The sequence below is a fragment of the Heterostelium album genome (genome assembly GCF_000004825.1).
Source record: "Heterostelium album PN500 unplaced genomic scaffold PPL_scaffold4, whole genome shotgun sequence".
In the NCBI taxonomy this organism is placed as follows: Eukaryota; Evosea; class Eumycetozoa; order Acytosteliales; family Acytosteliaceae; genus Heterostelium; species Heterostelium album.
The window spans coordinates 214,081-226,639 of record NW_008805066.1 but is presented as its reverse complement, the minus strand read 5'-3'; the positions used below and the strand labels follow the sequence as shown (position 1 = coordinate 226,639).

The 12,559-nt window shown below is 30.8% G+C and overlaps 4 protein-coding genes across 4 annotated transcripts; 3 read left to right on the top strand and 1 right to left on the bottom strand.

Annotated features, from left to right (window-relative positions):
- Positions 1-5: 5 nt before the first annotated feature.
- On the bottom strand, positions 6-1,068 carry PPL_04646 (uncharacterized protein; the record flags this gene model as incomplete). Its single annotated transcript, XM_020575545.1, has 3 exons — positions 6-23; positions 119-485; positions 530-1,068. The coding sequence occupies 3 exons, from the start codon at positions 1,066-1,068 to the stop codon at positions 6-8; spliced, it is 924 nt and encodes a 307-aa protein (XP_020434340.1).
- A 2,033-nt stretch (positions 1,069-3,101) lies between these two features.
- Positions 3,102-4,605, top strand: tbcC (tubulin folding cofactor C; the record flags this gene model as incomplete). The annotated part of the gene is made up of 5 exons (XM_020575544.1): positions 3,102-3,312; positions 3,378-3,559; positions 3,701-3,848; positions 3,931-4,238; positions 4,390-4,605. The coding sequence occupies 5 exons, from the start codon at positions 3,102-3,104 to the stop codon at positions 4,603-4,605; spliced, it is 1,065 nt and encodes a 354-aa protein (XP_020434339.1).
- Positions 4,606-5,841: 1,236 nt separating this feature from the next.
- PPL_04644 (uncharacterized protein) lies at positions 5,842-6,717 on the top strand (the record flags this gene model as incomplete). Its single annotated transcript, XM_020575543.1, has 3 exons — positions 5,842-5,911; positions 5,993-6,011; positions 6,036-6,717. 3 exons carry the CDS (start codon positions 5,842-5,844, stop codon positions 6,715-6,717), a joined length of 771 nt encoding a protein of 256 aa, XP_020434338.1.
- A 445-nt stretch (positions 6,718-7,162) lies between these two features.
- On the top strand, positions 7,163-12,539 carry PPL_04643 (Coatamer protein; the record flags this gene model as incomplete). The annotated part of the gene is made up of 14 exons (XM_020575542.1): positions 7,163-7,178; positions 7,268-7,529; positions 7,630-7,721; positions 7,796-7,854; positions 7,943-8,211; positions 8,284-8,422; positions 9,627-9,821; positions 10,311-10,449; positions 10,521-10,645; positions 10,713-11,086; positions 11,152-11,368; positions 11,457-11,702; positions 11,785-12,386; positions 12,476-12,539. 14 exons carry the CDS (start codon positions 7,163-7,165, stop codon positions 12,537-12,539), a joined length of 2,799 nt encoding a protein of 932 aa, XP_020434337.1.
- Positions 12,540-12,559: the final 20 nt, after the last annotated feature.

The window sequence follows — 12,559 nt, the reverse complement described above, 5'->3', positions numbered from 1 at the left end:
GCAATTTAGTTGGTTTGGGTTTTCTATTATTATTATTATTATTATTATTATTAGCTCTTATGATGTCTCTAAGTTGATTACTAAGTTGTGGGGAGTATTTTATCTTATTTGAAATTGCTTTAATCTTTCTTAAGGCTGAAGTAAGATTGATTTCTTTTGGCTGAGTTATGGTTATTTTGCTGTTTACAACTGAGCTTGAATGAATATCTCCAACACTATTATTTAGTTCTAATTGCATTGATAAATCTTCTACTGATCCACGATTAGATGTATTTACTTGTCTATTTTTGGTTGCTGTTGCTGTTGCTTTTGTTGATGGTTTGATCTTTTGTTTCTTTTTAGGTCCTTCAGTGGTAGCTTCAGTCGCAGCTTCATTGGTAACTACATTGCTCAATTCAATAGACAACTCTTCTACTGATTTCGGTTTATCAAGCTTAATACAATCTGTTACAACTAGTTGTAATGTGTGTGAAAAACATCTTAATCTCTTTGTTAGTAATAGTTTGCAAAAATAAGATTAGCTATTTACCTAATGTGTATAATGTCATTTTCAATTTCTCTCATCGCCGATACAATATTTCTGGCATTGTCAGTGGTCACCGAAAATGTCTTTGGCAATAGGTTGTTTGGTGAGTTGAAGCCAATTGTTTCGTTGATGGTCTCCAGGATATTATCACGGGTGTGTGCTTCATTAGTCGGAACCAAATCATACAAATAGCTCTTAAATTTGAATTGTTCATCTATAAAATGAACAGTGAATGATGTAAAATTATCTTGCATGCTATTTGTCCATGAGTCTGTTGTAAATGATATATGAATGGCTGTATCTAATTGTTTCTTAAGATCTTCTCTCTTTTTAACAGCTCGCTGATTTATCAAATCCTTAATAGATTTTGATTTAGGTGGAGTATATCTAAGTAACTTTAATAGCTTAATAAGCCGTGGACTCTCCACAATGTTGATTGGCAAATTATCACTAACTATTAAATCTACCAAGGCGTCGGTTACTTCTTGGCTATTATATTCTGGGCTTATGTTAGAGTTGAGTAGATCTTGGGATATGTTCATTATGTTATTTTTAATATTTATGATTAATAATATATTGAAAGTGTGGTGGGTTTGTTGTAAAAAAAAAAACAACAACCAAAGTTAAGTTTCTGTTAAGACCTTTTTTTTTTTTTTTTTTTTTAAAATAGATTCTATAATCGATAAAAGAAAGACAGTATTAATAATAATATTAATATCACAATCTATATTAAAATATTCAATTGAAATTGAAAAGAAATCAATTGATAAAAGTAATTATTTTATTTGTTGTCTTAAAAAATAGATTGTTATTTAGTAGTAGAAGTGTCGAATAGAAATAAAAGAGTAGAATTAGATTGAAATTGATTATATGAGTGGAAGTCTCTCCTCTGGAATTTGCTTTTCACTGTAATATGATTTATCGATCTTTGATTCTTCGTAGATTGGCTCGCAATATGGAGTTTCTTCACCACTCAAAAGTATGTCGTCGGTTGATTTGCTGCGGATGGCAGTCTCTTCGTCATTCTTTAGCTGGATGATCAATACCTCCGGTGAGTCCAACTCCCAGGTGTCCTTCTCGTGGATCTTGTTGACAACGAAGAACTGGAGTACCAGTGTCAACATGGTGAAAGCAAAGCAGAGGACACCCATCAGGAATGCACTGGTTCCACAGGTGATGTCACTTCCCCAGCTCTGATTGAGGAGCAGTGTGATGGTGTTGGGGAATCCGGTTGGAACAAACTGGTTGATTCCCGTTACGAATAGCCACGAACCGTAGAACGAGGTGGATGCGAGGATGCAGACGACCGGCGCCATGGCGAAAACCATTGGGATAACGAGGAACATGAAGCCAATCATGAGGGTCTGTGTTTGCGAGGTTCCGTAGAGTCCGACGATGGCGTTGGCCATCCAGGTCGATGTGATCAGTCCGATGATGGTGCATGGGAATCGCTTGTACTTGAGACAGGTGAACGACAGAACCAACGATGTCAAAAACGATGCGACAATGTGAACTGGCACACTCAATGGCAGCACCAATGACAACCAGTAGATTGCAATGGCACCCATTATAGAACCAAAGAAACTCATAACGATATCGATGCATCTATAACCAAACACACTCACCAAGAATCCACCTGCCATACATCCAAATCCAATTAATTCTTCTGTTGGAATTCCGAAAAACATTTTTTAATTTATATTATTTATATATATAAATATATATTATATACTAATTTAATAACTTTTTTAGTTATATATTATATTTGTATAAAATTGATTGATTGATTGAATTGATTAATTTATAAATATAACATAAAAAAGAGAGAGAGAAACTTGATCAATCAATGGTAAATAAAATAAGGAGAAGAAAGAAGAACAACAACAAATATATACAATAAATTTAATTTAATTTTATTTTTATTTTATTTAGTCAGTCAGTCATTTATTTATTCCCTCTTCACTCATACATTTATAGCAGTCAGTCAATTTTATATGTATCACATATATATGAAATTTTGTAATAAGTGTTTGTCAATGTGAGTTAGTGAGAGTGGAGTGAATGTTGTTTTTTTTGAGTGTGAGTGTGGGTGTGTGCATTACTACTACTACATTTATGATCAACATAGTCAATTGTATACAATATAGCGTATTTATGTTATGACAACTAAATGTGTATATTTTAATTTTTGTTACCATTTAGCCAACCCAAAGGAACTTAATAAATCAACACCCTTCAAAGAGTCTATCCTCTTCAAACAACAAACTACTTTTATTTAATTTAACCATATGATATATTTGTAAAAACAATAATAACATTAACACACCCAACACACAACAAACAACCACACACTATGTGCTATACAAAACCAAACAAATCTAATCTTTATGTTAATTTTGAGAACTTAGAGAGAAGTGTGTGAATGTTGATTGTTAAATTTTAATCATATGCTCTTTTTATATGATATCAAATAATAAATAATGTTTGATTTTAAATTTAGAAAAGAAATTAATTAATATAAAACAGTTAAAGTGTTTTTTTTTTTTTTGAAGTTCTTGTTTTTCAATAAACAACAATGAGCACCAATATCAACAACAACAATAATAATAATGATAGTCACAATGAAGAGTTAATGCAAAACATTGCATTAAAAATAGAGCAACGTGAGGAAATAAGAGCAATAGAGAAGAGAAAAAACAAAGAACTTAAAGAACAAAGACAACTCGATCTTACAACCACAGATAAAGTAAAAGAAACTTTAAATGATATAAACACATTGTATAAAGGTATTTCTATTTGATTGATTGTTTTCATTCATCTCGAAACTATATATCTCTAACTCTATTTAAAGATTGTAATGATAGATTAGATAGACTTGTCAGCTCAGGTTCAAGCTCAAACAATGACAAACAGAACGATAGTAGTATACAAAATGAACTACAAGAGATAACAGCAATGATCACTGAAATGAAAGATATCTTTCAAGAGAATTCAATTATATTACCACCTTTTGAATTAAAGAATATCACATCGGTAAGTATATAGATCAAAAGATTATTGGCAATTCAAACAACTCTAATCGACAATAAACTATAGACGCTATCAAAGTTAGATTCAAAACTACAAGAAACAAAGAACAAAGTATTACCAAAACAGAAATTTTTATTTGTAAAGAAAAAGAAAGCAGAGGCAACCACAACAAAATCATCATCCACATCAAAACAAACCGAATTAATAGTGGTAACAACAAAAACCTCACCATCTCAAAACAATGTAGTAGAAAAAGACAGCAGTAGTGGTATTGCCGAATCAACTCCAATTTGTAAGTTTATCATTCATTTAATAATCAATCAAAAATGAATATTCATTTGTTTTTATTTTATTTTGTTGTTCAACTTTTAAAGTAAACTTTGAGACAATTAGATACCACAAGAATAGAGATATAAACTTCCCTGTAGATATAGAAAAGTCAGTAGCAATACACGCAACAACTATAAATGATCTATCGATTTCACACCTCGATCAATGTAGAGTGACAATTAATAAAGTTCTTACATCTTTAAAGATTGACAATGTGTCATCAGCAGCGGTATCATTGTCAAATCAGAGTGAAAGTGAAAGTGAAAGCGTCATCAATGCCAAAGTAGAGATTGACGGTTCAATATTCATCGATGCTTGTACCAACGTAAAGTTCTACCTGAAATCAAGACAAGTAAGTTAATATTATTTTCAAATAACAACAATGTTGTAAACAAATTAAATTTGTTTTGTGCATTTTACAAAAAAAAAAAGGTCCAAAAGTATTAATCTTTTATTATCTTTTTTTTTTTTTTTGAACACCTTTGATGTAAATTAATTTTCAGATTAGAATCCACAACTGTCGTGGCTGCCAGTTTTATATCAACACAAAAAGTCATCCCATTGTGGAGAGTTGCAAGGATATTGGATTTGCACCATACTCTCAGGATTCGACCGATATCGATAATCAATTTTGGTGTAAAGTGAACGACTTTGACTGGCTGCAATCAAAGCAATCCCCAAATTGGCATATAATTCCCATTGAAAATAGAAATTATTAAAAAAAAAATCATTAGATCTGGATCAAACCGCATTTGCTGTGGCTCTATGGTTTTATTCTTTTTTTGGGTAATTGCTTAGTTAGTTTAATCATTAATAGAGTGTGTTGAACCACTTTTAACCATCAATCATCCATTTAATTTAATTTAATACATCAATTAAGCAAACAAATAAATTAAATTAAATTAAACTGGACTATTTGGTGCAAATATTGTAGATACAACAAAATATCTATTCGATTCATTGATTTATTAAATTTGATCACAAACTTTGTCAATAACAACTCAATCAAAACCAAGTAAACACACTCATATATCTCAAATTTACCAATAAGCAATTTTTATTTGATGAAGATTCGAATCGCAAATTCCACACTTTGTAGAGTTTCTGTTTCAATCAAAAACAACAAAAACCACATTTCTGATGAGTATTGTCAGATTTTGGCCCTTAATCTAAAAATTTGGATTTTTTTAAAAAAATTGATTTTATTTTTTTGTATACCTCATCCTATGATGTTACATTCAAAAACCCACTACAAATATCAGATTATTCAGCACCAATGTTTGCAGAAATTGCTTTTAAGTTTTTTGAAATCGATTGATATTCCCCCACCTCACACATTTTCTCTTACTTAAAATACTACCCAATCCAATTTTTTTTTGATTTGCTATGCCGTTTTTTGCAAAAGAATTAAAAAATCATGAAAAAAATGAATCATTTGTCTTCGTTCTCTCTTATTTTATTGTCTATTAATATTTATTTTTTTGTCTTTTTTGTATCAAAAAGGGAATCTATCAAAAAAAAAAAAAAGTTAAGAAAAAATCATATTTTTTTTTTTATAAACACATCAAAGTTCTGCAGACATCCAGTGTAGCCCACAAACCATCGCTGCTACTGCAAAATCGAACAAAAACCAAAATCATTTTATTATCATTTTCTTCTTCTGTCAATACTTTGAATTCTTATCAAACAAACACCAAACTAAACTAGTCTAACCCATACCATATGGAACAACAAATCTTATAAAACAAAAAATATCAATAATAAACAAGTATTTTTGTGCAATCAGGTGAACATCCTCTCATTCTCACCAAAACATTACCAATCACCAAAAAAAAACAAAAGACAAATAAGAGACCAACAACAACAAATTCTTTTCATTTGTTTTTAGTTCCTCAAATAATCAAACCGACAATTGTATTATTATCACTACCTCATAATCAAGACAAAACAAAACAATGACTCTCAACAAATTAATTTTTATTGTAGCCATATTTTCACTATATTTCATCAGTGCTGTACCAGCAGGTATGTTTATAACAATTTCTCAATTCTTATTAAACTTTGACGACGACTTACATTACATTTGTAAAAATTTATAATTTATAGCATCATATAGAAATGCAATGTATTTTGGTAATTTTTCAAATAGCACTTTGAGTCCACCAATCAACACCAGTCTCACTGGTGGTAATGTCACCCTCACCGGTAATGTCACCCTTGTTTTCGCACCGAATGGACTCAACAACTCAACAGATTATTATTATGAGATCACTTTGTACGTCAACGGTGCCTCCTCCACCGATCGATATGCTGTCGAATGGCACGGTAGAGCACCAGCCGGTGTAAACAATCCGAATCCATCTCTCAGAGTCACCAGATTGGTCAGTCCAACGATTATAAACGGAACTCTTGTCAGTACCACCCACGTCTCCATCGGTACCGATACTGTCGCCAATTTCGGTGACCCACTGCAACTCGACTACTCTGAGACCAACACCACCTACGTCCTCTTGAAGGTCGGACTCAACTATGTATTGCGTGCACAACTCTCCTTTGATTCGTACTTGCCAGATAACACTACCAACAACTCAACTACCGGTTCTACAACTACCGGTACCACAACTACCGGTGCCACAACCACAACCGGATCGACCACCTCAACCACCACTGGATCGACATCGAACAGCACCACCGCAAGCAGCACCACTGCAGGATCAACTTCGAACAGCACCACCTCATCGAGTGAACCATCTTCAGCCATCACTCAAATCAAACAATATTCCACCTTTTTAATGGTAATCATCATTTTCACATTGGGACTCTTACTATAAGACCTTAGTTTTTTTCTTCATAAACCCCTGATATCAATATTAAATTTATTTATTTAAAAAAATGCGCATCCTTTTTTTGTTTTTACTTTTAAATTATAATATAATAATACAATCATCCAATAGATAGTATCATCAAAAATTATTGTAATAAATTATAAACTTAAGCTAATAATAAGCATGTTTTGTTTCTGGTTTTTCAATCATTTGCAAATTTTTTTGAGCACCACTAAATTGTGTTAAAATGACCACAAGTTCACCAAAAAGGATCAAGTGGTTTATGAAGTTGTTGATTAACACACAACCAATTTAATCACTTAAACAATCATTCATTTGTGTTGTTTTTTATTTTAAAAGTATATTTATTTATTTAGATAATTTTTATTATTATTATTATTATTTAACTTTATAGTTTGGAAGGTTTCAATAAAAATATTTATAAACAACAATGTCATTTGGTGGAAGTATGTTTGAATGATCATTTAGATTATTGGTTTGATTTTAGAGATTGTAAAGAATTGTGTCTAATTATCAACTGTTTGCTATTATGTAGATAAAGATAGTTCACAACTGCAACAGTTTGTTGTCGGTGGTCTCGGAGGTATGGGTGCCGCCATTGTCACACATCCAATCGATTCACTAAAAGTTAGAATGCAACTTCAAGGTGAGATGGAACATACAATCAAGCCATCTGCTACTACCCCAGGTTCAACAACTACAACAACTACAGCAACAACATTTAAACCAGAGAAAGGTTCATTTAGAATGCTTAAACATATTCATGAAACTGAAGGAATCTTTACATTATACAAAGGGTAATTATTAATCGCCCAGCTCGATCTCTACTATCATAGCCTAATATTTACTGACATTACCATTATCATCATCATTATTATTATCATTAATAAACAATAGATTATCAGCATCTCTATTAAGACAAGCTACATATACAACAACTAGATTCGGACTTTATGGTGTATTTAAAAATGCATTCCATATAGATAATAGTATGTGATCCACTAATAATAATAATAATAATAGGAAACTAAATAATGCTAACACATTTCTTTAACTTTAATAGAATCATCACCATTTCATATGAAAGTTATGGTTGCAATGTTGGCTGGTGCTGGTGGAGCTGTATGTAATAACTATAGCTATTGGATAGATAGTCAACGTAGATTATTGATGATTGATGATTAATTAATATGTTGAATCAAAATATTAGATTGTAGGTACACCAGCAGATGTAATTATGGTTAGAATGCAAGCAGATGGTAAGCTACCAGCTGATCAAAGAAGAAACTACAAAGGTGTATTCAATGGTTTATATAGAATTACAAAGGAGGAAGGTTTATTCAGTCTGTGGAAGGGTTGCAGTCCCAACTTGGTCAGAGCAATGTTTATGACCGCCGGTCAAATCGCATCGTACGATCAAGCCAAACAAATGATGTTGGCATCCGGTTACTTCCAAGATGATTTCAATACTCATTTAACGTAATCTATCAATAGATTTGTGCTTTTTTGATCATAATATGATAATAATAACTAACATGTTTACATATATAGTGCAAGTACTATTTCAGCATTTGTAGCATCATTGGTAACGAGTCCACTGGATGTAGTTAAAACAAGAATCATGAATTCAAAGAAAACGGTTGGATCGGAGAAACCACTGTATAAGGGTACAATCGATTGTTTTTATAAGGTATGCATATATAGATAAACATTGCTATTTGAAGAATGATAAATCAACAAACAACAAATTATTAATAATATCAACAATATTTAGACATTTAAGTCAGAGGGTGTTGCGGCATTCTACAAAGGATTCGGACCATACTTTATGAGATTGGGACCACACACAATTCTAACTTTTCTCATTGTCGAACAACTCACCAAGTTTTGGAGAAAGAGTGAGAATTATTTAAAAAAATAAATTAAATTAAATAATAATAATAATAAACATATATATATATGAATAAATCATTCGTTATATATACATATTTAATAAACAGTTCAAATTTGTAAATTATTTATTATTCATAATTGTAAAATGCGAAATGCAAAAAAAAAAACGAAAATAAATGCACGTGCAGAAATTTTAAAACAAAAACACTTGATAAGTCAGAGTCTCGATAAATCATTTTTTTCAATATTTTAAAAAAAATTGAAAAATTGAAAAAAAAAAATAAAAAAAAAATAAACTTTTTTTTAACTAAAAATTTTAAGACACTAAAACAAACTCAACAACATTTTTGATAGCCCTTTTTTCTTTTATCGTCGTAGTCAAAATGGTAAGAAAAGATTGATTTTATTATAATTTAATTGATTCTATATTATTATTTTATATTATAATATTATAATTATTTAGATTAGTAGTTTAGTAGTATGATTAGGTTTAGTTAGTTAGTAGTTATTTAGTTATTTTTTGAAAAATCTTGATAATGTAGAGTAGAATTTAAATCTTGATAATAGAGGAAAATCAATCACATTTTAGAAAATAAATAAATAAAACAGGGCAACAATCATTTAGAAACAGATATGAAAAAACAGATCAAATAATATAGGTTTTACAACAGCTGCATTACTTGTTTCTAGATCTGATAATAATATTAGCTTAGATCATTATAAATAAGAATTAGTGAAAATAATAATAATAATAATCGTCTAGAAAGTAACAATAACATTTAGATTCTACCTACTACATTATCATCATCATTATCATATTTTCTAAAGAAATATAAGAAATCTTTGTCGAAAACTATAAACTACATAATAATACTACTACTACTACTACTACTACTACTACTATCACTATTATTATAATATTTTATAAATTTATATTAGTTTCAATTATTATTATTATTTATGTTGAGATATGGTTTCTAATTAAATAATCTTTAAATTAGTCTTCCGCCGCCGCCACCCCAGCTCAACCAACCGAAAAGGTCCAACTCGCCAGAGTCACTGAAGTCATCTGCCGTACTGGTTCCCGTGGTGCTGTCACCCAAGTCCGTGTCGAATTCTTGAACACCGAGAAGCCACGTTCCCTCTTGAGAAACGTCAAGGGTGCCGTCAGACTTAATGATATCCTTTGTTTGCTCGTATGTTATTTTTATATTTTCATTATTACTATTATTATCATTTTACTAATTACTCAATCAACCACCACTACTTTACTTTACCCAATTCAAACAGGAAACCGAACGTGAAGCCAGAAGACTTCGTTAAATTAACTTTTGACTACAACATATTAATTAAACAAAGCACCATTTCGTAATATAAGAAATCTTGGTTCATTTATCTTTTTTTCTTCTTTTATTTTTATTTGAAACCTACCTTGTTTTTATTATTATTATTATTGCTATTATTTATTTATTTTTCATTTTGTATCTTTATTTTATTTATTTTATTATAATTTTAATTGTTGTAGATAATGATAATCAATTCAATCAACTTTACATTTCGTTGTTGTATGTCAGAAATAACGTTATTTTTTGAATGAGGTGTTAATAATGAAAAACATCCAAAGTTTGAATCATAATAGATTAATCATTATTGTTGTTGTGCAGTTTATGCAAAGCTTTATTCAGAAATATAATTGGAATCATGTCAATCATGATGATAATGCCAATCTAAACAACAATAATAATAATAATAATATTGAGGGAAAGCAAGGTAACTATGACAGAAACAAACATCGACTTGCGGGTAATGATGCAATATTTAGTAGTATGTATCTAGATAGATATTTATTGATTAAATATTAACATAGTTGTTCAAACACTTTACAGATATAATAGCATGTGTGGCTGTTGGTGATATTATGAGATCACTGCTTGGTCCTAGAAGTAGAGATAAACTACTGGTTAATCAATTTGGTGAGATTATCATAACAAATGATGGTGTAACCGTAATGAAATCAATGGTAATAATAATATAATATCGTAATCAAATGATATAGATAATTAATTATATATATATTATCATCTTAGAATTTAGAACATCCGGCAGCAAAGATGATGGTCGAACTAAGTAGTTCAATGGATGATCAGAATGGAGATGGAACTACATCTGTTGTATTGTTGGCTTCACTTTTACTAAGGAAATCACTTTCATTGATACAGGGCAGTGCTAATTCATCATCAACATCAACCAACAACAATCTCTTTATGATCACAAGTCCTATGCACCCAATAAGAATCATACATTCATTTATGAAATCATCAAAGATCGCATTACAATCAATCAACGACATCTCGACAGTAGTTGATATTGACAGTGATCGAGGTAGAGACATATTGCTAAACACTGCCAAGACCACTTTAAATTCAAAATTGATATCACATTTATCACCAACTTTGGCAAAGTAAGTAGCAGAATCTACATAATGATCAATGATTTAACGAATATTCATATCATATCATATCATAGTTTATCTGTAGATGCAATACTGATGGCGAAGAAGAGGTATGGAGATTCAATGACAACACAATCTATCAATATATTCGGTGTTACCGGTGGACTTCAGAGTGAATCCATCATTACTCAATCAATGATTTTCAACTATACATTTCTAAATCAGTTGTTTGATCCACCAACAAAGCAACAATCTCATAAATTAGCATTATTAAATATATCATTTACAAAGGTAAACAAGTTAATCTATTGTTTTGTTTCTTGATGTTGTATTATACTAATAATACAGTTTTCTCTATTCATAAATAAATAAATAATAGCCAAGATTAATGTCATCGACAACAGAATTTGAATATAATAGTGATCATTTCAATATGACTAATCTTGTTCAAGAGGAAGAGAGTGCAATCAAATCGGTAGTAGTCGCACTCAAGAGAGCATCCGTTACCATTGTTGTTATGGCCGAGCAACTCGACAGTCAATCATCACTCTCTAATCTAGCACTATCCTATTTCTCTAAAGCAAAGATATCCGTACTGAAGCCTTTATCAAGATCTGAACTAAATGTAAAGTTAAACGATCAATCAACATCATATTCATTTAAGATTATTAACAACAAACTATCTTTCTATCAATTATATATAACAGACATTCTCTGAAAGAATTGGTTGTAGATATATATTTAGTGATCTACAACAGTTAAAGGATAAGAATATCAATGATAGATTAGTAACATTTAAGAGTATCAGTCAGAGGAAGATTGCCAATGAATATCTTTTGTTTTTTGAACCACCAGATGTTGATGATGTATCATCACAGAATAAGAATAGTGCACCAACGATTATCTTGATGGGTTCGACGTCGATCGAGTTGGAAGAGTCGAAACGTGCATTGCATGATGCTCTCTGTGTACTTAGAAATTTGGTTAGAGATCGATCGGTTGTTCCTGGTGGTGGAGCATGTGAAGCTCATGCAGCTATGAACATCAGAATGCACGCCAAACAATTGTCATCTCCACAAGAAGCTTGTGCGATGATGGCTTTTGCCGATGCACTCGAAGAGATACCGGAAACACTCTGTTTTAACGCCGGTCTAAATCACCTGCAATCACTGAGATCTCTGAAATCCAGTCATCTTTCCAATCCTGACAATAATAAATTCAACGGTATCAATTTGAAATCCGGAGAAATTACCAACATGTTTGAATGCGGTGTATTAGAGACAACTTCAAATAAGATTTCTCAAATATCGTAAGTAAAAAATATTCCATATCAAACTACCAATCAAATTACTAATTACTTTTTGATATTATCTCCACTACTATAATTCATTCTACTAGTATGGCAAATGAAATTGTAACATCAATATTGAAAATAGATGAAACCATTTATTATAAGAAATAAATAAATAAATAAATCAATAT